Source organism: Vidua macroura, chromosome 3 (assembly GCF_024509145.1).
Source record: "Vidua macroura isolate BioBank_ID:100142 chromosome 3, ASM2450914v1, whole genome shotgun sequence".
NCBI lineage: Eukaryota > Metazoa > Chordata > Aves > Passeriformes > Viduidae > Vidua > Vidua macroura.
In genome coordinates this window covers 102,531,233-102,558,548 of record NC_071573.1, presented here as the reverse complement: position 1 = coordinate 102,558,548, position 27,316 = coordinate 102,531,233, and the positions used below count along the sequence as shown (strand labels likewise).

General features: G+C 35.8%; 1 protein-coding gene across 2 annotated transcripts in view; it reads left to right on the top strand.

Annotated features, from left to right (window-relative positions):
- NBAS (NBAS subunit of NRZ tethering complex) overlaps window positions 1–27,316 on the top strand; it is a 157,861-nt gene that overhangs the window by 114,440 nt on the left and 16,105 nt on the right. Inside the window, exons 47-49 of one of the 2 annotated variants that reach the window (XM_053973135.1) lie at window positions 5,497–5,583; window positions 7,840–8,035; window positions 23,127–23,266. In XM_053973135.1, coding sequence (XP_053829110.1) covers window positions 5,497–5,583; window positions 7,840–8,035; window positions 23,127–23,266 — 423 coding nt within the window. Of the gene's footprint in view, window positions 1–5,496; window positions 5,584–7,839; window positions 8,036–23,126; window positions 23,267–27,316 lie in introns of those variants that run through there. The other variant, XM_053973136.1, reaches the window with a different exon arrangement.

Below are 27,316 nucleotides of genomic sequence, written 5' to 3'. Positions count from 1 at the left end.
ACTTCACTGGAAAGAGGGGAATGACTGTCTCATAGAGAAAACTGTAGTGGCAAAGGTGGGCAAATGAGTTGGAAGTTTCAATTAAGATGGTTTGGTGTGTGTTGTGACCTTATGTGGTCAGTAGAAATGTTCCACTCCCACTCGGCTGCATTTTTGGGAAAAGAAGAGAAAGATAATTTTATATCATTCTGAATTATGGAAGGTTTGTCTACTACAATGATAAAGAGCATGAAGTGAAAACTTAACATCAACTAAAATAGAAAATACTTGAGATGATATCCTCCCTATGATGAAATTCAGAAAGGGTTATTATAAAGTACAACATACAATCTAAATATAGATTCCACCCTAAATATAGGGTGGAATTAAAAGAAAGGTTGTTACTTGACATCTCTTAAGCCTGCTGGTATTCATGTTGTTGTTGAGAATAAAATTGGATTCATCTCTATCCTATGCTCAGATGTTCACTTTCATGATACAACACAAATTACAACATTTTGTTCAATACTTGTATTTCTACAATTAAAGAAGTAGTCTTGCCTGTGTAGCTGGAAAAGCAGACTTCTACTTGATTAATGCAACATTTCAAGGGAATTCCTTTTTTAGGTTTATTTACTGGAGCTTTGATATGTTACACAGTGTGGTTATTTTATACAGTAGTTTTGAAAGAGATTTCGTTGGAAAATTCCTTCTTTGATCATTAACTTTAAGAATAGCAGTTGTAAGGCTGTGACACTGAACTTGGATTTTCTGTAGCTATGGTGACAAGGAATGTAATTAAGGTATTGCAAACACAAGTGAAGGAGGCCTGTATGGATGTGAAAAATTATGATATGTCAGTGATTTGCCTGAAAATTAAGCAACAGTTCATCACTTCTGTGACTGAAAATACACATGCTTTCTTTCAGTTGCATTAACTACAACCACCCTTCAAACACAGTAAAATATCTTTCATTATTAGCATATATAGTCATTCTTGCAGAAGAGCCTTCTAGAAAGTAATGTCTTCATGAAAGCTGGAGTTGCTTTTTGGCTTCATTTTAGAGCAGTGTATGGTATGACAGGCTTAACAACTTTGATACCTTCTCAGAAACAGATTTTTTGTTAAATATAGTTACTTGCCTAATTTAGGATGTTTAAATTTGTAAATTTGTAAATAATTAAATTGCAATTTTAAGAGCAGTATTGTCCTCCAGTTCTTTTAACTACTTTTGTCTCCCTAAACTCTCTGGTTCTGGCACACAAAATTCAAAATAGAAACTCTCGCATTGGTATGCGTAAAAGCTCTCTAGCAGAGCATATTTTCATATTTTATATTCTGGAGTATTCTGCACTTTCTTGTTTGCCTGTAGAAACAACTACTATAAATAACAGTTGCTTCTTCAATAGAAACCATGAACTTGTGGAAAACAAAACAAAATATTTTAGCAACTATGGTTGCCTGATTAGTCTTACCTAAGACTCAGTTTATTTCCTTGCCTAAGATCACTCGCCTGATGGATAGGAAGCGTTCTATGACCCATGACTGCAGGCATGTCCATGGTTGGTCAGTCAGGAAAGACGGTTTGTCTGTTGAAGACTTCATGGTCTCCTTCACCTGCTGCTCCTAGAGTTCTTCTCTTAGATGTTCACAAGGATATAGTGTTTCTTGAAATTTTGAAAGCATTCACCAGGCAGTGAGAGGAAAGCTTTGGTGAAATTCTGAGTTCCTTGTTTAATACCCACTGTTTTCTGAAGAAGGTAAATCCAACTTTGTTAGAAAGAGTAGCTGCATTAACAGGGAAAAAAAAAATCAGACTTTTTATTACCTCATCTCATTTGAGCAGGGATAATACAGAGTAATTTTGTAACTTGTATATAATGATTTTGTGGTATTTTAGATGGAAATGATGGTTTACCATTAAGAAATTTATCCCCATCTTTGAATGATCACACCATTAGTATGTTATTTCCTTATTTTCCTCATATTTAAATATGACAAAGCACAATCAGGAAGAGGAAAATAAAGCTGGAATATTTTAAATGAATATAGTAATTAGGTTAAAAAAATTAGATTAATTTATTCTTCCAAGCGTTCTTTGTACTTTATTCTGTTTGAGGAATGTGATTAAATATGCGTCACTTTTTCTGACACTGAACTGAAATCAAAATAAGCTTTTATCAGTGTAATTACAGCAAGCTCATACCTAGGAGTTTTGAGGTGAACACTAAATCATGTTCTGTTATTTAAAACATGCATAAAATAGCATATAATCTATGTGGAAGACTAATCCTTCATTAATTATATTTGTTTCTGTTAGTAGCTGTTTATTTTTAATCATTAATTATTAAGAAAAGAACAAGGCAGTAATCTCTGGAAACTTGACAGGATTATTTGTCTCAAGAGCTGTCATCTCTTTTTAGTTCCTCTAACCATTAAGCAGTAAAGGCAGTATTAAGCTTAAAAAATTGCTAGCTTTCAGTCTTTCTGGATTTTTAAAATATTTCCTTATTCTAGATAACTGTAGCTTGCTGCTTAGATTAACCTTTTTTTACCTTTCCTTGTGCTTAGTAAAAGACATCTGTCTGTGTCTGACAAACTTGAAGCTTCCTGTAAATGTTCATACATCTGTTGTGCTGGAAAATCAGCTTCACAGATATATAGTCAGAAACAGTGATTTTTTGTTTTCAGAAATCTGCTTTTGCAGATACATTTCTTTTTACCCTTCTGGTTCACGTTGGGTTTGTTTGTTTCTTTGGGTTTTTGTTTGGGGAATGTTCTACGGTTTTTTTGAGGTGCTCAGAGGCTGCTTGTGACAGGAGCTAACAACTTTAATTTCTGATTAGAGAGATTAAGGTTTTTTGAAGAGGAGGGGCTAGGACTGTCCAGAACTGATATTTAAATTGAGGATACCCAAAATACAAGGTTTGCCCGTCGGTTTCCTTTGATATGGTAGTTGTTCTTGTACACTAAACATAAGTAAGTGCAAGTAGAGCAGTAAGAACTCACTTTCTGTACACTGTACAATCACCTAACAGTTTGGGTTGGAAGGAACCTTTAAAGGTTATCTTGTGCAACACCCTCTACAATGAGCAGGGACATCTTCACCTCGATCGGGTCACTCAGAGCCCATCCAATCTGGCCTTGAATGTTTCTAGCAAAGGGGCATCCACCACCTCTCTGAACAGCCTGTGCCAGTGTCTTCTCACCAGCCTTAGCATAAAAAATTTGTTCCTTATATGTAGTCTGAATTGACTCTCTTGTCTGTCACCATTTTTTCTTATAATCTCCCTTTAAGTATTGAAGGGCTGCAAATATCCTGTTTGTTTCTGTCTCAATATTCATTCTCTTCTTAGTGTGCAAGCTTTACAAGTATTCCTTTTGATATGCCATGTTAATGCTCTTTGTAGATGTGTTTTTATTACAAACTTAATTGAAAAAAGGGCACAAAAAAGGGAAAATTTAAATCTGACCTGTAAATAAATCACTAACAAAGTGGCTTATAAAAAGAGCATTAATGAAGTGCCTTCTGTCTATCTTCACTCTAGGGATATATAATAATTTTTTTTAGCTTTATACATTTTAAAGGAAATTGAAACCATCTCCTAATGCATGTAGCCAGTTGCATAAAGTGATTATTTGAATACTGGTCTGCTTTTTACCATTTCCACTCTTCTGCCCTAAGGGTGTATTTTTTTTTCTTTTTCCTAAACAGAGTGTTCAGTTCTGTTACATCTCCTTTCTGTGAAAATACACTCTTTTTTTTTTTTTTTTTTTTTTTTTTTGCCTTCTGAGAATGATTTTTTTGTCTGTTTTGGTAACAATAGATTTTATCTTTTGGGGGCATATAGTGTCTTTGAAAGTTTAAAACCCTGAATATTTCTATATGTTCTGTACTATAAATTATAATATGATCTGATTGTTTCCAGATATTCTGAAGATGTTTAGAAAAATACTGAGATTTAAGCTTCACTCATAAAAAAGTTATTTAGCTACCATATGGTAATACTGGTACTAAGAACAGCACTTTTATCAGTCATATGTATAGTATCTTTTGAGAAAAAGACCACTGTCAACAGCCTTCTACTCCTATTTCAAACTTTAAAAGTACAGTATAATAATATGAGTATGCTAAATTTTCATCATGCAACAAATCATCTTGTATCTGTTCTGAATAGAGTCATATTGATTTTTAATCCAGTGTTGTTCACTGGAGTGCTGGCCACTTACCAAGATAAAAATAGGAAAGATGAAAATTCTGAATGCAGGAAGACATTAAAGGTTATAAAGATTTAGGTCTCTATGCCATATGATATAATCACTGTCCAGGAAATATATTTATCTTTCTGATGTAATAAATGGCAAAACTATAAATATTCTCTAACTCTTGACAAAAATATTTTGGAATATCATTATTATTTTTGCACATTACTATCAGCTGTGTAGTATTTTGGCTTTAGATAGAACAGTCAAAGTAGTCTGGGCATGTGTTTGTTATTGGTAAGATCAGATCTAGGAAGAGGCTGACATTTTTAGTATCAAAAGAGCTTTGATATGGTGATGAACTATAGGGAAAAGACACTTTTTCTCTAGGTTTTTCAAATCATCTCCAGTTAGATAACTTGGTAACTATTTGCCTTTTTTTTCTCTTTCTTTAATGCAGCTTTGACAAAGTAAGCCAGGCAAAGCTGTTGTTTTTCCAGTTCATCCAGGCATCACTGTCGCCGCCGTGGTTCCTGTGGGGACACTGTGTGTTGTGTTGGAGTACCAGGGCAAAATCTCTCCCTCTCTCAGCACTGAGTCTGATTAATGGAAAATCTTAGCTGAAAGTCGTTTTCATTGAGTTAGGAGCAAAGCTTGCTTTCCTGCCAGAATAGGTTTGGGTTATTTGTTTGTTTGATTGTTTCTTTTTTCACCCATTTTTTACAATCTTTTAACCTCCAAAAGAAAACTGCATTTTAACATCTAATGGGAATCTAAACATCTAACATCTAAAACATCTAATGGGAATCATGGACATTTTTCTATTCGACACGTACACTGAGGCTGCTGTTCCATGGTGGCTTGACCCCAGATAAATCAGCAGTAGGATACTACTGACTCAGGCTACAGTTGAGCTAATTTAAGTCAACAGAGATGCTGCAAGAGGATTTGGACAGAAAAGATGGTGACATTTTTGTATAACTTTGTCTGTTTAGTTCATATTGATCTTTAAGGTGGTGAGATTACAAGTGAGTATTCTGCTGACCTAATTAATGTGTTAGAAGCACTAAACTTTAACTATGCTTTTCCTTTCAAGTTTCATTTAACAGTTTTAGTATTTTTTCCCACTCTTTCTTGTTGCTTTTTGCATTATTCTGACATAAAAATAAAGGTACTAGTTAGGTGCAAAAATGGAACATTCTTAAAATTATTGAACAATTAATATAAGTCCTAAAAGTGCAAAATCTAAAAGTGCAAAAAAGAGATACAATATTAAGGACCATTTTAATTGTAAGTTTGTCTTCCCTTAATAGTGGAAATGGTGACTCTACAACAGAGAAAGATCCACTTGGAATCCTTGAAGGTATAATTTCTGCAGTGCGTGCAAGCATTGAAAAAGGGTAAGAGCTTCCTGTATGGATTCTTTGGGTAAGACTTTGAAAGATACTTCTTATGAAAGCTTTGAAAGTACAGTACTGAATATGGATGATTCTTCTTCATGGATATATATAATGGATTTGCACTTAATTTTCTAAGACTTTATTCTGGAACGGGCTATCATTTTTCATATTCGAAATCTGAACCCTGACAGAAGCCTTTACTTGATCATTTGGAAGAAAGCACTGAACCTAAAATTTAGATAACTGTGTATTATAGTGAAAGGAGAAAATGATTTTTCAGCTGTGACTACTGCAGACTGTATATCTACAGGAGCACGTCACTACTTTTGTTTCAATTTAGTTGGTACGCTGCAAATTATAATGATTCACTTTCAGATATCTGAATTTAGATATTTGAGTTTGTCCATATTTGTAATGTATAGTGCAGAAATAATTTCCCAAATGCTATATGATACTTCACCACATTTTTTTTCCTCTTTTGGGAATGTCCTTACTTCAGATCACATAATAGCCTGTATATTTTCTGACATTTTCCATTTCACTTCCTGTAAAGAAAAGGAAGCAAAAAAAAATCATCTTTTTTCCTCCAGATGTACAAATGAACAATTCATGTGTAATAATGATAAAAAAATCCCATACTTTCTGGTAGCCACACAAAAACAGTTACACTATTTTTTTTTTGAGGCTTCTGGAATGAAATTAGATGAGTTGAATGTTGGATACTGAAGTAGACTGAACAGATGTAAAACTTTGCAGTAAATATAATTTGCAGTATTCTAAAGTATAAAGGACAGCTCAGTACTATTTTATTCTGAGATACACTTTCTGGAGTCTTTTAGTTGTATACTTCATCAACATTTAAGTGCTGAAACAGTAAGCTGGAGTGAAAGTAATTATGATTACAAGAGATTGCTTATATTCCTTTAAATACTTATTTGTTACCTTAAAACTCAATAACTCAATTCACAAACCAGAAGTACTTTCCTCAGGAAAACATATGTAAGCCTCAAGTGCAAGCTGTACAAACTCTTGAAATACTCCAGCAAGTCCGTTTAATTCCCAAACTTTTAATTTACAGTTTGAATACCACCTGTTCAGCAAAGGTATGTCTAATTCAGCTGGAATTCTGAGCTAACAGCATCATTCAGACAATATAAAGCCTAAGTAAAACTGAAATCCTTGTAATACGAAAACCTCACATGTCAATGTTTATTATTTCATAGCTGCAGGACAGGTTAACTTGGTATTTTCTGTCTCATATTACTTTCCTGTCTGTCTTGTTAAGACAAATAAGGGAACATAAGTTACAAATCACACTCCACCAGGACCCCCTTGCTTGGCTTCTTTTTTTTTAAGAAACAAGTTTGCTTGATTTTAAAAATTACTGAAAGTTAAAACAGCATTTACTGATTTTGTTCATACTAGTTTATAGCCTCCGAGGGACAGCACAGATTATTCTGTCTCCAGCTATGAACTGCTTGGTCAGTTCATGGTGATCTGTGAACTGTGAATGCTTCCACACAGAATGTATTTGATATAATTCACTTTCTGAATCGAATTATATACTTAAGAGTTTTCATAATTAACAAAGTCCGACCCCAAAGTTTAGAGGTTTTAACATCTCTCTTTTTTTCTTTCTAAGGATTTTGGGCATATTGCAATCATTATCATGCTAAGAACTTAGAATGATCAATCTGGGTAGAGATGATACAGAAAAAAACCTAAGGCTAGAGCTGCAAATGGGGAAAATAATTTGTGTGTGTGGAATGGAAAGAAAGGACTTTTAAAGGAAGAAAAAGAGTGCAGGGTGGCAGTACAAATAAGCATTCAAAGATAGAAGTGTCATACTAAAAATGCAAGCATTCAAGCCGGCTTTCCATAAAGTCAGATGGTGTGGTAGTACAGGCACCAGTCAGGCCCAGATCCCTTGAAAGACTTGGATTTCCAGATGCTGAAACCCAGCACCACTGTATGGTACCAGGGTAGTTTGTGGGAGAATATGTAAGTGTACAGATGGATTCCTATGGTATTACATAGTCATTTGAAGTCCAGAAAAGGTTCTTAAGCCACACAGCTTTGGGCTCCTGATTTACAAGCGCCAGTTTCCCTGCAGCCTCACAGAGGTTAGATCTTCCATTTCCTGGTGTTAGGTATTTCTTACATATTGAATGTGCTTGTTAAGTTTTAAAAATGCATGTAGTATTTTCATTATGATTATTAACTGAGACTGTTTAACACAGTATTGTTTAATTACAGGGAGAAAATAGTTTCTTCAGATGACCTTCTGGAGTGGTTGAGACCTTTCTGTGGTGATGACTCCCTAGCAGTGAAGCCTCGCATCAGGGTATTGCAAATTCTGGAGCAAGCCTTCCATCTCAGTGATGAGGATAGCAAGCTACTTGTGTACTTCAGGACACAAGCTGTTCTCAGAGCTTGCTGGCCTGAAACAAAGGTATTAATACTGATTGCTGCAAATTACAGCATTGAACTGTTTTATGTGAGGATTATGTAATGAAACACTGCTCTGCAGTGTACACACCATCTAGTATATGGTTGTGATGCATCCTGTCTGGATGCTAATCCTACTTTCCTTTTTAGATCAAATTTCTGATACATTCTGATTCTTTGAAAAACAAAGTTACATAAAGGTAAAAGACTTCTCTGATTTTTGTTTATGATCCGGAGTACATAATGCTGAACTTGATGGAATGCTAGTGATTTTCCTCCATGTCAAACATTTACTTTGATGTTTTTGTACCTTCTTTCTTTTCTGACCATTTTTTTTCTGTCAGTTTTACCTTCCCTCTTTATCTTCCACTTGGTGTCACATTTTACTCAGAATTAGCATGATAATTACTGGCCACTGACTCTTTTTTTCTGGAGCCTTTAAATGTTATTGCATGAATGTGTAGCAGTTTTGAAATCATGTGAATAGCTCTTGCTGCATGTAGAATTGTTCAGAAGCAGAGTTACTTTTTGTTCATTTTCTAAGTGCCTCCCCCCATGCCAAGACCTTACAGAACAAAAATAGAATATTTCTAATAGTTCCAAAAAAATCTATGAACAAACCCACTTTATATTCATATAAAACAAAAGCAATATCTCAGTTTTGACTTGCTGTGCTAAATTCATCCAAGGGAACAATCCTACTAAAAATCTGAAAATGAAAAGAAAGTACTTATCTCTTGGTTTCTTTGGAAATTACTTTTTCTCTTGTATTTACAGTAATACCAGCATTTAATTCCTCAACTACTATTCAGGTGTCTGTGATTGGATTCTTCATCTTCAGTTCAGCCCTTTGTCAGTATTTGCGTTGCTTGTGACATGCTTTCCAATTCAAAATAATTTCCAATTATAAAGCATTCAACTGGACTATGTCTTAAGAAAAAAGATACAGGCGGCCATGATAGGATAGCTCTCAGCCATGTTTTTAGAAGACAGAAAAAGAACCTATATTTGACAGAAACCTTATGAGAATCATTACACTTGTGATTTTACCTTAAATATTTATCAAACTTTTATTTTCTCCCATAATCTTGTAAGTCAGGATGTATAACTTTGCAAAAAGAAACACCCATCCATTTGGTTACAAAACCAAATTTTAGGACTTAATTGAATGCATTTCATATGCTGCTGGCTCATGTGTAGCTCACTGTCCACCAGAACCCCCAGGGCTCCCTCAGCAGAGCTGAGACAGCCACAGCTATGCTGTTCCCACCTGTGCTGTTCCAGATGCAGTACAGCTGTTAAACGTTGTGCAAATTTTGCTGGCTCAGTCTTCCAGCCTGTTCAGGCCTCTCCATAAAATCAGTTACTTCCTGTTTCCTGAAGGGAATTTTAGAATACTCCTAGTTTCAAGCAGGAAAGCCTGGTTTTCTTTTTGCAATGGAAGAAGTTTGTACTGACAGAGCAACAGTTCATCTGCTCATCACAGAGTTGCTGATCACTTCAGTGCTTCAGCACTGATGAGTAGGCAAGTAGTACAAGACATGTAATAAAGTTTGAATAATGCACTAGATAAATTCAAACCTTTCAGAGATAACTGTATGAAAGTATGTACACAACACTGTAATACTGATTTCTCTGTATGTATATATTATTTAGCTAAGTATAGAAATAGCTGTCATATTTAACAACAGTGAAAGCAGTGCTTAAATGTACATACATAAAAATTTATACGTAAAAGTTTATGCACCCCAGTTTCTGCTACAGTGTGCAATTATAAGAGTCCTCTTGGAATATATTAAAAATTGTTACCATTTTCATGCCAGCTCAAGTTCAGTGTGGTTGATAAGAACCCTTTCTTTTCTGCAAATATTTTGTGCTATGTAACTAATGTGTTATTTAGACAGAAGAGTTATGTTGGTTTGTCCATTAGATACCTGTCACTGAAATTCAGAGTTCTTCACAAATGTCCAAGAAAATAAATAAGTGGTCTTAGATGTATTTATTTTGGACTCTTTTCCTGACGCCAAATCCTAGTTTACAAACTGATACTAGAAAAGCAAGTGATGGCCTTGTTTGAGGTCTTACTAAGTTTGCATATTTTGTGAATTAACAAGTAAGGAAAATAGCATCATAAAATAGCAGATTGAAAACTATACATTTCCCAGTCCTCCAAGTATGTTAGTGGAACAAGGACACTGCAGAAGTCAGTGCTTACATGGCTGCTGAAAAGCAAAAAGAGATTTCTATATGAGCTTTGGCAGAGCATTATGGTTAAGACACAATTTTCTCATGCAAGTTCACACTTCAGGTACAAAGACCTGTAAAAGCAACCCTGTTTTACAGGAGGGAGTATTGAAGGACAACTTAAAAGTTTAATCAGGTTGCTGAGTAATCCTGGATGAAGAAGTAGACAGGAGGAATGTCATCTTTCAAACTATGTCAGTCTGCCTGCCTTGTCTTAGACATCACTTTCTCTAGCATCACTACACCTTTATTAATTTGGTCATCCTTTCTCATCCAGCGAAATAATTTTTTAAAAAATCGCATTTAAAATCAGTGGGGAGGGAAGGGGCTGTGGATTGAATGCTGGTTTTAGATTTGACAGGAATGAGTTTAAAGGTTGTTGGTTTTCAGGTTTTTTTAATGAACTTTAGATTGCAAATAGGTCAAAAATGTATTCATTATCTTGCTTCCAGATTGTTGTATTATTACTTGCGTGGCATTTCTTGCATGCTTTTAGGGGATCCCTCTTTTCCTATACCAATCCTTGGCACAAAAAGGGACAGCAGATATTATAAGGTATGAATGTGGATTTCTATTTAATAAAGATAATTTTAATGATATTGCAGCGTTCAATTACCAGAAAACATGTGAAAGCCACCCTCAGTGTGTCTACTAATCCTCTTAGACAGGCTTTGCATACATCAAGGAGGGACTTAATATTTAATTATGCTCTAGGTGCTGTAAGTAGTGGTCCCACAAATCAAAGTGCTGGGAAACAGGCCAGCTCTTACAAAATTAAAAATGTTCTTTATGGAAGCAGCTACCTATCAAACACTCAGAAACACAGTGATTTCCAGTTCTCTAATGATTAGTTAACAAAATTAAAAATTCGGGGGTTCTCATTTTTCAAAGGCTTGAGAGTCTTTAATTCACATTCCAGTAGCATCCCACGTTATGGAGGAGGAGGAGGAGGCATGCCTTGTTTTAATCCCCTTGATGAATTTTATCTGAGGTCTTCAGGTTCTGTAATTTTCTAGTTAACTGGTGCATGAAAAATATGAGTAAAAATACTGACTTCTTCTATATTAAAAAATGTTGGAGGGGGAAGAAAGACATAATTTAGAATGTTAGTATCAAAAATTATCTTTATTCATCTAAGATGGGAAATCCATTTCTTTTCAAATAATATAAAAATATAGTCTGATGACTCAGTAGTATCTAACAAGCCTGAAGTGTCAGCTAACAAGTTGTGTGTGTGTGTGTATGTAGTTAGCTGTTCAGCTCAGTGACCAGTTACAAGGCATAGGTTAGAGAAATTAATAGGGTTTGTCCCAGGAAGTTACAGTGGCACTAGCAAAGCTTCTGGAAGTAAACCAAGGCTTACTTTCATATACAAAGTTATTAATTGTGAAGCTTCTGCAGGACACACCTTTTCTTAAAAGGATTGTTTCATTATTATGCAAATGCAAAATGTAATTACTACTTGCATGCCACTTAAATGCAAATAGCTTTGTCATTTACAGAAGGTAATATCATTTAGCCTTCCCCCTCATATTGTTATATTGTGTTTTTTTCATGATCTTGGGTATAGAGAGCTGCTGAGGGCTAATGTTTTTGAAAATTGGAAGGAATGTCTATTAAGGATTTAAAATTGTAACTTTGGGCGCTTTTTTTTTTTTCCTAAAGTTTAGCTTTGAAAAATTGACAGATTAATTGGTGTTGTGTGTGTGGGAGGTGCACAAAACATTCTCCTTCCTGCCTATATGGCAGTTGATGTATGGCATATGCAAACTTGTGTCTCAGCAACCTTAGTAATGTCTGCATTGACTTTCTGAGAACTTGGGGGAACTGTCAAGACTCCATTACTGCTTTGTTAGTCTTTTCTGTGTTAATGAAAAATGTGCAATGAAAAATGTGTTAATGAAAAATGGTGTTTCTTGATACTAGTTCCTTGAGAATGGTCTCAATGGGAATGCCAATGTCCAGTGATTTTCAGCTTTTTCCCATTTCCTTTTCTCATGTCAGAGATTTAAACATGAGAAGTGAGTTTGCTGAAGCCATTTATCAGGTAGCAATGACCTGTATTTAGCTTGATCTGGCAAAACACAAGTGAAAGAGCTGTATCTGTTTTATCCTCAGCCATCTTTTATTTGTGAAAAATGCTTAAATAGAAGAAAGATTTATGTTCCTATCAAGTCTGAGTAAATTTGTTATGATGTTGTTTATAATTCTAGAGACATTGTTTCTCTTCTGGTAATGCATAAAAATTAAGCTTAAGAAATTTAATTTAAGTTTTAATTAATATTTTAAAACACTAATTTCCATTCCTTGAAGATGCAATTTATCCATATGAAAACATGTGAATTTTTTTTTTTCTGGGGAAGATAAATTGTAGCATGTATGATTAATTAAATACTTTTAGATGCAAATGAATATTTTCCATTAACTACACAAGTATAGCAGATAAGACAAAGTGGAGAGAAAAGCAATATAGCATGACTGCACACAAATTTTGAATTGATCCCTGGGCACTGCAGTGCTCTGTGACCAGTAGCAGTTACTTCAGAGGAAGGTAAGAATGCTCTGGAGTGGATTGATGGGGGATCATTCACTTTTTCTGATAGGTCTTTTATAATGAAGGCCTAAGTGCAGAATGGTTGAAACAGTTTTGATCCCAGTTTCAGAAAAATTAAGAGCTTATTAGCAATACAATCAGACTTCTGTTATTACGTTTCAAAGAAATTGGTGCATAAGCTGTGATTCAGCCTTGGATATCCCCTGCTAAATTTTCAGCATTAGTACACACCATGCATCACTGAGCACAAAACACACTGAAACTTTGTGAAGGAGGGATGCAATCCAGAGGGACCTGGACAAGCTCAAAAAATGGACCCATGGGAATCTCATGAGTTTCTTCAAGACGAATTGCTGGTGCTGCACCTGGACTGGGGAAACCCCTGATGTCACTCCAGGCTGGGGGATGAACAGATCCAGAGCAGCCTGACTGAGAAGGACTTAGGGGTGCTGTGGGTGAGAGGCTGGACATGACCCAGCCATGTGCCCTTGCAGCCCAGAAAGACAAACGTGTCCTGGGCTGCATCCAAAGCAGCATGGGCAGCAGGTGAGGGAGAGGATTCTGCCCATCTGCTCTGCTCTCCTCTGATGAGACCCTGCCTGCAGTGCTGCACCCAGCCCTGGAGCAGAAGGCTATTGATCTATTGGAGTGAGTGCAGAGGAGGCCACCAAGATGACTTGAGGGAGGGAGCACCTCTCTGGTGAGGAAAGGCTGACAGAGTTGGGATTGTTCAGCCTGGAAAAGAGAATCTTCTGGGATGACCTAAATGTGGCCTTCCAGCACCTGGAAGGAGCCACCAAAAATAGATGGAAGAAGGACTTTTTACAAAAGCCTGAAGTGACAGGACAAAGGGGAATGGTTTCAAACTGGATGAGAGTAAGTTTAAACTACCGGTAGAAAAAAAATCTTTACTGTGAAGGTGGTGAGACACTGGAACAGGTTGTCCATAGAAGTTGTGGATGCCCCATCCCTGGGAGTGTTTGAAGGCCACTTTGGATGGGGCTTTGAGCAGCCTGGGCTACTGGAAGGTGTCCCTGCCCAATGGCAGGGGTGTTGGAACTGGATAATCTCTAAGGTCCCTTCTGACCCAAACCCCCAAACCATTCTGTGTTTCTATCACTTAACCTTTTTATGTGATTTGTTAAGTTCTGTGGTTTATTAGGATATTAAATCCAGAAAATCAAATTCTCTATTCACTACACTTTTTCCCTTATTCTGTGGCTTACTCTTAGTAACCAATTCCAGTCACACAACCTCCTAGACAACTTTTTCTCTCTGTAAGTATTCTCTCCTCTAGCTCAGAGCCCACTGTGATATGTAGTACACCTCCTGAGAAAGGTAATTGGAGAAGTGAATATGCTGTCCTTGTGGAAATTACCAGTCCATGGTTATGCATCCCAACACCTTGATTGCTCTCTTGACTTCATCTGTACATCAACCAGAGATCTCTGGATTTCATTCAGTGAGGCTCAGGTTACTGTTTTGACTTGATTAGACGAATGTAGCATATTTTAAAATGCAGTAGTGTTACCATTGTTACATTTTATTTGCCATAATATAGTCATTTACTTACCCTAGACTTCTTTTTTCTGAGTCTATTGGAGATTTCCTTTGACATAAACTAGCCTTGACAATCATTTGTCTGTTTTTTGTCTGTTCAGTGCTTGCATTTTTGTCTGTTCAATGCTTGCAGTCTCCCTGAAACATAGTTTATATAAACAAGGAAGCAGCCATAAACCCATGAGAAATTCTACTTTCTAGGTTTACTATTTGGTCATAAACTGGGGTGGTTTTTTTGTTTACATTTTTTGGGTTTGTTCCTCTTAGATCATGTTCTTCATTGTTTCCAGTCAGGAATGTTGTTCTAAGCCCCTTGAAAATATAAGTAAATTGTAAAACTGGTTTTCTTTAGGCATTATTGTGTTAGTATCTTAAATTAGTATTGTTTTATTAATAACTGTGACAGTAGATGCTGTCCTTTTTTCTGAACAGTTTCCTTATTCCATCAGCCATTGTGCTAGTTGACAATTCTTATTTAGAATCTGCAAACTCTGTATCATCTGAGGGGCCTCACTCAGGTATTCTTAAAATAGTTCTTTATAAGAATTTATGATATTTCATGTTGATTGAGAGAGTCAGGGGTTCTTTTTCCACATTGCTGCTATTGTTACCCAGGGACCCAGCTGTCAAGTCTGTGACTGGACAGACAGCTACACCAAATCAAAAGGAAAATCACCAACTGCAGTGCTTCTGTAACGCCATTTGGTGCAACAGGTGCGGGATGCTGCCTGCTCTATTCAGATTATTTTTATGGATGCAGCAGAGCTTCTCACTTATTTCAGTTTTTACAGCTTAAATAATTTTGTGATAACCTTCCACCTGGTATTTTAATTGCTCCTGGCCTAGGTCATACATATGGATAAACAATGAAGGAATTTTTCATTAAAAATATACATTTCCTTTTTTTATCTGGAAAGATTAATACTGAAATATTACTTAAAATTGGAATTGACATCAACAACCTCTTGTTCCTGTAAGACAGTATCTTAGTTTAGTGGGAGTCTTTCTTTTTAGAAATATATCTTTGACTTTTCTAGTCCTGCCTATCTGCAGGAAGATAGTTTGGAAGTACTAATTTTAAAAACCTTTCACTTACATGTAAACAGCTTTTAAAAGCATTTTGCTTTATTAGCAAGAATTACAGACTTTGGTTATCAAGACAGCAGATATACATAGGGGTGAATACTGTGAGCTTGTGGATGCACTGCTGCTTGATAGTAGTGGTGATAAGAAGGGTAAATTAAAAACCACTTGTGTATGGTATGAAGGAAATGGCTGATGCTGAGTTAACAGCTTAAAAGAAATATTTAAAGATTAAAATCTTGTCATTTCTAGGCTGTAACTTCTAATGCTGTTGTCTGCTCTGTTAAAGTATTTGTATAATACATAAATTCTGAATTACAAAACAGTGATTAGTAGTTGATGCATACACAAAAAGATTACTTAACATGTCTGTGAGTCCCTCATGTTGCTCAGGTGTTTGCATCCAAATTTTTACATATTAACATACACCTAGTCAATATACAATTTAAATAACCTATGTTAGTCCTGTCTCTTTCAGTTCCAGCTAGCTAGCTATAGGAGTCTTTCAAATGCATCCTTTTTTTTCATTATTTGCTCTTACTCTCCCTATCGATATCTATGTACTGTCCTCAGAGGTTTTCTCTGTACTGAAATGTACTTGCAGATTAGGACATAGTCTCCTGCAGAATACAAATGAATGGATTTTATTTTCTGCACAAATTATTAATTTTAATGCATTAGGCAACACATTTGTGTTTATTAAATCTGTATGCATTTCTTAGTGAGCTGCATGTGAAGCAGATAAGGAATTAAACAATATATAAATCAATTCAGAAGAAAAAAGTTCTTGGGTATTTCTGTAATAACTCAGCATGTGGCTGAGCCTTAGTTTGATTCATCACTAGCAGGCTTCTTGTTGATTTGTTTTTTTAACTTGAATCCCGTAACTTGCTTATCTTGTGCACTGGCTTTAATTGAGCAGGATTTTACCTGTGCTATTATGTGCATCTCTTTAGTTTCTGCATGCAGCAAGCTTGCATACGTGCTCAGAATTCAATAATAGTTTTAATACGTGAATCCCAGCTCTCAGGAAAGTGCAAGAATGCCTGACTTCAGAGTTCTTCCTCCTCTGGGATATAAGGCACGGGTTGTGCACACTGAGTTTGTTCATGCGAAACCCTTGACTTCAGTTTTAATTTTGAATTGATTGCTCTAAGATTGTAGTTTTGATAGCAAATACTTCCTTCTGATCTGTCAGACAGTGTTAGTGGCTTTCAGTGTAGGTCAGAGCAGCCCCTGTTCAATGAGTCCAGCCCCTGGCCCTGTGCAGGACACCCCAGGAGTCAAACCATGTGCCCGAGAGCACCGTCCAAACACTTCTGAGCTCTCTCAGGCTCATGATGTGACCACTTCTCTGGGGAGCCTCTTCCTGTGCCCAGCCACCCTCCTGGTGGAGAACCTTTTCCTAATATCCAGCCTAAACCTCCCTGACACAGTGCTTGGAATGTGGCTGGGGATTTTTAAAATATTTTGTTGGTTGGTTTTGTTGTTTTTAAGTAACTATTCCTTAATAAAACCGTTGCTTTGCATTGATTGGGACAACTCCATAAGCATAACTTCAAAAATGCTGCTTTCAAGCAAGGGAATTTAATCTGCAGTAAACTGGATCATATCTTAGCTGTTGTGTTTTCATTAAACAAGAGATAACCCTGTTACTATACAGGACATTTTGTAGGGCCAATGGAACTGGTTTTTTAAAAGTTGCCATTTCTCACCTGTGATTTCCTACCACATAAGTTTCCATTTACCAAAATGGGCTGAAAGTAGAATTGTCAAAATGTGAACTAGGGTAGATGGAGAAAGTAAGATTAAAACAGCCTGTTTAAATTTGACAGTTAAAAGTCCTTTGCCCTTGACTTTCTCCATCCTGTGTGCCCTTGCCCATATGCTGGTGGTCCAGTGGCTGAATGATACAGTGTGTTTGTTTATCCAAGCCTGTTACTACTCTCCCCAGCCTGACCCTGTTGTGTCCTGGAGGATTTTCCCTTCAATCACAATTTACAAGTTGTTTAATTTGGATTTTTTTTAAAGAAACCCTAGTTTAGAAATAGTGGGATGCTGGTAGTGTGTTGCAGAGTATAGCACGTGTGGTTTTGCCTTTAAAAAGGGTTTACTGTTGCTCTGGCACGTGAAAATCTTGAATAAGATGTTTAATACGTGCTTGTGGTTTTGCATTGTTTCACAAGTATATAATGTGTTTAACATCAAAGCTGATAGGATTTCTAATATCTTGAAACAGTTTGAAGAGAATGAAATAAATAATAGCCTTTAAAAGCTCCTCATCTTACATGTGCAGAGTCAGTAGCTATGCAATTTCAGGAACAGTTGTATAGTGTTGCAGATTGTGTTTGTTTTGGGGGTTTTTTTTGACTGATTTTCGATGTTTGTGTTCATATTGGGAATAATTGACTTTAAAATTTCTATTTAACTTGTAATTTTATATGTCCTTTGTAAAAAGCATTTTACTTTGCAGCCTTGTACTGGAGGTAGGTTTCAGGTTTTATATTTGTACAGACTTTCAGTGGCTCCATAGATACCACCAGAGCAGGGAATGACAGATTACAGGCTGATATGCAGAGTAGAAGGACTACTTTCTTCAGTGACCAAACCCTACTGGCCTGTTGTATAGAAAGGACAGTATTTTCTTTGCAGATTTAGTTAATTAGATTGTGAACTCCTTGAGACAAGGCTGTTGAATTTTTGAGCCATGAACAGTGCATCAATATGGCAGTTACAGGACTGCAGTCAAATTGCTACCAGTTCTTTTAGTTGTTGTTTATAAACCACGTTAAGCCCTGTCTTATGAGTAGAAGGAAGTTTTAGCATCAGTGTTTCCTATCTCAAATCTGAATAAAATCTTTGATGTCACATCTGCCTATTATTTTGAGCTGCAGCTCAGATAAATTTTCTACCACTACAGCTTGGGCAGGGGGTTGGGGAGATGTATAAAATCAGCGTTTTACAAGGAAGTTCTGAGAAATTGCAGAATCATTGTCTATTGTAGCAATAAGGGACCAGTCAAATGCCTGCTTAGTGTTTCTATTTTCAATGCCATTTTAATTCAAATTTATGCTGCAGTGTTGAACATGAACACATTTTGAAATACTTACATTTAACATCTGGTAGATGTAATAAAATTAATTTTATAATCATGTAAACCAGTAAGTTTTTGGTTGCATTCCTTGGTAATGGCAAATTTTTCTGCTGTGAGGACAGGGAGTTGCTTTTAAGCATGGATATAGCTTTTCTCAATAAACAAGTAATTATAGTGAAAATATTTTTCTGGTTTCATTTATAAACATCCTTATTATTTATTTCCTTTGTAGTCAGCAAAATATGTTGATGAAAGCTGTGGCTCTGTCAAACTAATACAAAGTAAAAATGGAATTTGCAGAAGAGATACCAGTGGGCAGAGGGAGGTTGGAGTCTGCATTAGTTTTCCTGCTCACCATTGTCATACAAAAATAGCATTTTTCTGTTATCTCAGAGGAAGGAGAGAGTTCAATTGACTGGATCTTTTTATTGGCATTTCCATTTTTTTCAAACGAAAGAAAAATAATCATCATCAACCAAGTCAGTCAGCACCAGATTGTCAAATTAAATAGCTTTAGTAATAAAGCATTTACAAGTCTATCAGTTGTGTCTGTCCTGTTGGATCAGGAGACCATTACACTAGTGGATATCTATAACTTAAGGACGCAGTTCAGATACAACAGCATTCCAAAACTGCTGTAAATACTGATTTTAAACTAACTTTGATTTCAGGAGTGAGATAATGTACCAAATGAAACCACTGATACTGCAGTGGTGTAGTTTGGTACATTATCTAACTCCTCTGCCATGCCAAAGGCTTTTTTTTTATCAGTCATGTATGATTTCCACAGTTTTATTTAACTTTATCATTCTTCAAGTGCATCATCTTACAGTTTTTGTAAAATTGTAGGTTTCCAGAAGCTACCTAACTTAACTTGTGAGGCAACTTTTCATATTTGGACTCTTGCATCCATACCACAGGTGATGAGTATGAAGCAATAACAAATCTGTAGAACAAAATGAGTCAAAACTTTGTGCATTGAAAGACGATAAACTAAGTGCCTTCAATATTTTGGGCATCCAATAGGATCTAATCTGTGAGGAAAGAGTTTTATAAGATTTAAGGTAAGTCTAAAAGATTTGATCATAAGGCAGAAAAGTTGCATTTATTTGAGGAGAAATTTTAAGTGCACAGAGCTTTTAATTCAACGCTGAATCTCCCGTAGGCTATGACAAGCTCATGCTGTTTGTGTAGCCAGTATATTGCTTTGTAAATTTCCTGTATGATTTTTTGAAGGAACATTAACATATGCAGATGCATTAGCATATTGCAGATGTTGTGTATTCTCTATTCTGAACATATGTAGTCCCTCAGTAATGAAATTGTGTGTTTTTACAGTTTAACATAAGGTTTGGCTTTACTTAATTTGTATTTTGTTTTATAATCTATCATGAGTATAATTTCTACAATTAATTCCCCTAATTGACTTTCCCATTGTGGTAAATATTTGTTCAGCCTTTTAATGAGAAACATGATGCCAGCTGTGTTCTACTGCCAAAGAGACTGCCTGAAACTGAGGTCAATCAAGTCAGAATTGAGCAAATCTGTTGTTAAAACTGAAAGCCCTTGCTTTCCTTTTCCTTGTTTTTGTTGTTTTGTGGTTTGTTTGATTTTTTTTTCCACTTGTTTTTCATATTTCTTTGGGGTCATCTGAAGTTCATGCCTGGCTGTGGGCCTCATTATTCTGTTTATTGACAGGTTCTTTACCGGCACTTGTGTTAAGACGGCTCCAAGCAGTTCATGATGAGTTATCTTTGCATGATCAGCCTCAGAGTGGTTTAGAAAGATGTTTCAGGGTTTTGTTTAAAAAAAAAAAAAAAAGAAAGGAAGTGGAAACAGAGCGATATTGTCCCATTACCCCGTGTTACAATATTCAGAGTCATCTGAATAGATCATTCAAAATTGCTACAAAGAGAGTGTTCAGTTAAAAGTGGATTTTTTTAAAAATCAGTAATTACAACAAAACAAGAGGCTTGACTGACCACAGCAACTCATCTCATCTAGCTTTCACTTTGTGAAGGTGAAATTCCTACCTTTTTACACAGAGCATGCTCTGTTTCTGTTGTGGGAGGTGTCTGCTTCCTCGCTGTGCTCTCCCTCAGACTCAGAAAGCCAAGACAGTAATATAGAGCAAAACTTAAGTTCTCTCTGTGTGTTTTATGTAGATCGATCGATCTATCTAGAGAGATATATATATGTATATGCATACACACACATAGTAAGTATAAATTAAAACCTCATTGTTATGTGCTGTTTCAAGGTACTGCTTCCTTCTAGCAAGGAACTATCACTGAAATTTCTCGTTTCATGTTACATGGAAGTGACATGCATCTAAAATGTCATCTAAGGAGTGAATTTTCACTAGTCTTCTTAAAAACCATGAATCATTAACACTGTAGAAAGTTCACTTTATTACTCTTATTGAGAAACATAGGTGACTTTAAAAAAAGCCATTGTAGAGAGAAATGCTGCAGAAATGTTCTCTCATTTGAGAATAGAAAGATGATTCTTCTGATTGACTTCAATTGAATTAGCATGTGTTCTGTCATGAACAATCATGTTGCAAGCATCCAGCTGTCCAAAACACAAAATTATGGTACTAGATTAATTAAGCTCATAAAAAAAAATGTAAACCCAAGTCTGTAAAGATGCATTAGGCAGAATTTGTGGAATTCAGTTCACGTTGAGTAGGATGTCTGATCTGCCCTCTGCTACTAGTAGGGGACCTTCTCTGACAGCTTCTCTTATGTGTTGATACTGTCTTTGCCATTTATTGGCATTTTTATGGTTATGGTTAGAAAGATCTTAACATTTAGTCTGTGTTCTGAAGTAATGTGCTGTTTGTGAAGATATAGTAAAATGTACTCAGTGGACCATCCAGAATGGTATGTACTTGGTTTCAGTATATAAAGAACTAGTTTTCTGAGAAAGGGGTTTAGGGATTGGTAAGCAGTGTGAGAGCTTCTGTTGTCTAGCTAGTACTTAATTTGCTAAGATGGTACATTTTTTGGAACCTTAGAGGTTAACGTCTTCTATCCCTTTTTTTCTTTCTTGTTTATCTCCATTCTCTTTTCAACCTTGTCATTTCAATATCTAGTATTATAAGTATATATATTACAAGTGGGTAACTGATGTCTACTGTGTGACATTTGCAGTAAAGAAAAATATTTCAAGTGGACAGATCTAGGGAACATTTTTCACTATCTGAAATGTATGGTGCTTTCAGATATACTCTGGAGACAGAAGCAAGCAGTTTTTCAACACTAAATATTTTAAAGTCACAGATTATGTAGGCAACTCAGTAAATGCATCAGTAATGTTTGTTTCCCAGCCTCTTTTGAAAATTTGCCCTTGATGTATCAGAGCCACTTTGAAGAGATTGGGATGCGATCTTTAATCTTTCAGAGTAGCTGTAGAACTAAGGAAAACTTTGTCCATGTTTGATGTCTTAGAACTACTTGGGCTGAAACAGAAAAGTTAACATTTAATGCTGTGTATCTTCAGCAGAATTATAAGATGAAACGGAAGTGTTTGATATTCTGAAAGTTTCTGGACTCTGGAAGAAAAGTTCAGTGTTAGAATGTGTTAGTAATACAGAGTAATACTTTGTTATTGTAACAAATATTTGTTAAACTCCAAAAACTTGTGTCTGTCAGGTAGGCAGCGAATTGCTATTCCATTTGTGAGAGCCCTCCTGGTGTGATATCCAAACTTTTAAACAGCAGTTGCTTCTCATTTAGTAGCAAGTTGGTTCTCATTTACAGCAGTCTTCCTTCGCCAGTTGGACCTTTCACTGTGCACATTTTTACCATGAAACTGCAGGCAGTAATTATTTTTAAAAGAACTTGTCATCAACTGGAGTGAATTCAAGTCCAGGCAAAAGCTGCAGGTTTTCAACAGAGATAGGCACTTGTCCCAAGACAGAATTGTCTGGGAGCTGATAGGGCAGTGGGGTTTTGTTTCTTAGGTTCAAACACCTGTGCAGAGAAATACTGTATTACTTGTTTGCAAACGTTCTTTGCTGGGGAGATTAATTGAGAAGCATCTTTCAAGGTTCTTTTCTAGGTGAGAAAAGATGAGGTGCTGTAAATTCAGATCAAACTATTGAATTTTCATGGGTGAGGGAGAGTAGTACATATTAGGAAAGCATTGGACATAGCTATTCTTTGAAAATGTGTGTGTATATGTCTGTACATTGTGAAAAAGAAATTTAAGGAATTTTTGTTCGTTTGAAGAAGACAGAGATCTGATCCTCTGAACTAATCAAAGAATGTCCTTGTGTGAGATTACATTGTTCTAGGAATGTCCACCTAAGTCATTCCACATCTTCTGTGTTCTCCCATTTTATTTGCATGTAGTTAAAAATGAGAGATAAGAAAATGGGTTTCCAGGAAAATTATAATTATGTTCATTGTGTTTCCTGCATTATTCATTATTTTGGAACAGTGATGTTCTTCACAGATAGTTTGTCAATTGCTATTAAATCATTGATTTCTGGGGGGAGGGGGGGGGAAATACCTGGTTTATTTAGTTTGTTTGGCTGGTTTTTGTCTCCTTCAGGTAGAAATAACAGATATTGAAAATGAAGAAAAAAGATACCATCTCTTCCTGGGACTTCTGGAGTCCAGTCAGAGTCTGTCTGAGTTTCAGCACTTGGTCTTGCTGCTTCAGGCTTGGCCGCCAATGGACAGGAGCAATGGGTGAGTGTTTCTTCAAACAGCCATGTAAGAAAAGAGTTCAAAGTCTTGCTTGATATCATGTTGTTTTCAGTTAAATAATTCAAACCTGGCTGGTAGGAGTGCATCCTTTGGAAGGGGTCATACTGGGAGGAATAAATGGTTTATTTAAAGCAGAGCTGAATCAATCAGTTTCTTGTAAAACCTGTATATACACATGTGTAGTCTCTGTCATGGAGGAAGGCAGAAAAAACATTTTATTGCCTGAACTGTTGCACAGCAGAGTGTTCTATCTACTTAATTTTCAAGCTACATATTTTGCTCTTGTTTTTAGCAGTATAAACAGAGTCCATTAAAAAAGAACAGAAAGTTTTGACTATTTTTGGATTCAAAGTTACACTTTGCAGAAAGGTGTCTGAAAGGTGATGATGTTCAGATGGATGTGGCAGACAGTCTGCAGTAGGCTTGGGAGGGTAATGGTGCCACAAAATGGCACTTCTCTTGTCTAGACCACTGCCTATTATTTCTGTCTCTGAATAAAGCATCCAAACCAATTTAAGATTAAAATAATTATCAGATTTCAGAATTGCACCCATCAAAGTGGATATTAACTGGAAGTAGTAATTTGGAACATCCAGACTACATTTTATTGTATTGTATCAGTTCTTTGGGTTTTTTCTGTGACTTTCTGAATACATTTGAAAGTAAAGAATACAACAGCTAAATTTTTAAGTGCTAATCACTTCTAAGATAACAGGATTCAAATAAAATCGTGTGGAGAGGCAAGGATCACATATCTTTCAGAGAGCAGTAATATTAATAAATTTTTGGCTAGCCATGTCTGACAATATTTAGGTTAGAGTCATTAAGGGATGTTTATTTTGGATTACTTAGGGGTATTGATTACAACCGATTTTAACTTGGGGACTACATTCACACACAAAAGTGTTTATCTGCATTGATTTTTCATAAAAGTTAAGGCTTATCTTTTTCTGAAAAGTAACTCTCTTATGTATGTGTAGCGAACTGGTGGGTTACAAGGTAATCCGTAAAAGTTTTTCACATTCAAGCTTGCAGTTTGTTTGAATTTCTGGATAAGCATTAACCTAAATTCTTTAGTGACAATTTTACAAGCCAAAATTTGTTTTCAGGACTGCTGTGGGATCTGTCACCAATTCATGTTTCAACTTTCATCTTAAGTTTCAGTTTTGATTGTAATTGAAAATTGGATGCCTCAGTGTGTGCTAACTGTCAGGTTTTTTTGATCTACACAATACCTTTAACAAAAAAACAAAACTTAAAGAACAAAATGTCAAGTGAAATACTGCTGCAATTAGCTAAATCTGTTTTCTTTGTGTTGAAAAGAAAGATGAAAGAGTTTGTGAAAGGAGAGCCCTTCTTGTATATGGGCAGTTCTTGTCTACTGTTCTGTTACAGAGGACATAAAAAAATTTACATAATTATATCTACGTCATGGTGTTATGTTCCTTCAGTCTGACTTCCTAAAGTGAAGAATAGAAAGAAAAAAAAAAGTGTAGTCACAACTAACTGTGGATCAAATTTCAGAGGGGGGATACCTCTTCGACTTCAGCGATCTTGGAAGTGAAAATTTCTGCAAATACTTAGGTCACCTATATCATAACTCTTTTGGAGTGTAAAGTAGTTGTTATGGCTCCTACAATTACACAGTCACAATTCTTCCCTCTTCTCCCCCATTCCATGATTCCACGTTAACAGCACTGAGCTATGCTTAACAGCCTAGGGCTTTATGTATGTATGTGTTCCTGAAAAGCCTATCTTTAGGATGATTGGGAGTAAAGAACAGGAACTGTTTTGTTTGTGGTATTTTCAACAATTCTATTTTAAAGCAAATTCTGTTAACAAATTTTTTGAGCGAAGAGGAAAGCATCAAGAAATTAAAACTATATGTATTAACATGTTTATTTACACTTTACTCTTTTTTCCTCCTCTCCTTCAGAAGGAGGGTCATTATTGCTTATGGTTTCCAGCCAGTATAACTATCCTTACAGGAACTGAGAAATTTAAGTGTGAGTCATGTGACTACTTAGAACTTAGGTTTTCAATCTAGCAGTAAATATCTAAAACTTAAAATTTAATATAAAGCTGGAAAACACAATATACATTCTGTAGAGGTTTAAAAGGAAGGAGAAATAAAAGAACTAAGGTTTGAGGGGGTTTTTGGTAGGCTTTTAATTTTTGTAACCTCTATGTTAGTAAGTCCATATTAATGGTTTTTTTTGAGTTCTTGTTTTCTAAAACACTCCAGTTAAAATAATACTTATTGTCACAAGCAAGATTCTCTTCTTGTCATAATATGCCGTGTTTACTGTGTGAAAACAGAGAGGTAGCTTGGTTGTTTCAGTCATCATTCAAAGCTGTACACTTCTTAAAATTTTATTTTCATACCCTTGTTATGCATGCATGCTTCTCCACACAGATGGCTCATAGTCAGATGTCATTTCAAACAATTCATAAAGGTGTTAAAAAAAATTATTGACAGTACCTGAAGCTCTGAGTCCTTTGGAACTTGCTGCCTACATTCAAAAGGCATTTTTTATATTTATTATAAATATTGATAAGGTGTTTTGGAACTCAAATAATCCTAGTGTTAGAGACTCAGTATTTTAGTTCACTTTTTTAGTCTTAATCCCAGTTTTTCCTCTTTTGGCTTTGGGAAAAAAATTAAGGTGTGGTTTTGAAGTAATTGCTTTTTTAACGATGAGAAATAAATTTTTATAACCACAGTTACTAAAGTAAAATTAAGGAGAGAAGAAAACTGAATTTTGCCTGTAGGTGTCAGATTTTGGTAACTTAATTTTGGTTATAATTAGAGATAGCAGATAGTTGTTAATAGTGCACAGGATATTTGAAATATTTATAAGGAATTGTGATGAGTAAAGCTTTATATATGTAAATTGTATAATCTGATACTTTTCTTAAATAAATTTGCATATGGCAAGTCTTCATGGCCTTGCATCTTTCCATTTATTTTTGTGTTTTGTTGTGTGATTTTTGTTTCCTTTTTCTAACGGAAAATTCTTAGAGATTTTCTTAATGTGCTCTGGGGGCAGCAGCTATAGAAATGGATCACAGAGCAAGAGCTATCCCTTTAACCAGTGGCAGAGTTGGAGTTGCTGTTGGAATTCACAGATTCAGTGCTGCATGTTCTGTTTGTTGAATAATCTGGCATCTTGGGGTTCAACCCATCACGTTGAAAGGAGCAGAGAGGAGGAGCTCTGCTGTTCCCAGCCAGACTTCTGACAGCTCTGTGCTCGGTGACTGTGACTGATGGAAAGGCTCAATTAAGTTGTCAGAAGGAAGAAAGACAATGACTTCTATTTAATTTGCATTCAAAGTTCCGCACTCCTAGCTTCTCTGACTGGTTTTTGTTTTGGGCTGTAATGACAGCTGCATGTGGGGCTGCTTTTACTTGTTTACAGTGTGTACTTTTGAAAGTGGACGATGAGCGGAGAGAGCTTTTATGTATGAAACAGTAGATATTGGTGGTTGTCCTTTCTAGAGCTGTCAGACACTTGGTATGTCAATCCAACAGACTCTCTTAACAGACTCCATTTACAATTATATTAATGTGTTGCTTTAACAATTGCTGCAAAATAATAACTTTGAAAAGCAACGCTTTGACAGCACTTTACTGCTTCTTGTCACATGTACTAAATGAGTATCTTAATTTTCACTAAATTAAAATACCAAACTGCCACTTTTGGTCCCTCTGTGAGTTGTTTTTTTGTTCTTATTTTTTTTTGAGCTAAAGTGGAAAGTTTACCATGTCTTTGGGATGCTGATTACTGACCAGAGAAATTTATGGGGTGATTTTTAAAATGCCTCTTGTGCTTTCTGAAGTTTTTGCACAGATGAACATAAGAGTTTGTGTTACTGTGGCTTAATACAATCATTATATAAGTTGTAACTGTGCATGCTTTTAGCCCACTGTAGGTGGGAATTGAAATGCATCAACTTAATTTACATGAGAAAAATGGCAGTGTAGGTGTGTTCCAGTGTTGTGCTTTGTGCTATCAGTGGAAAGCAGTCTGT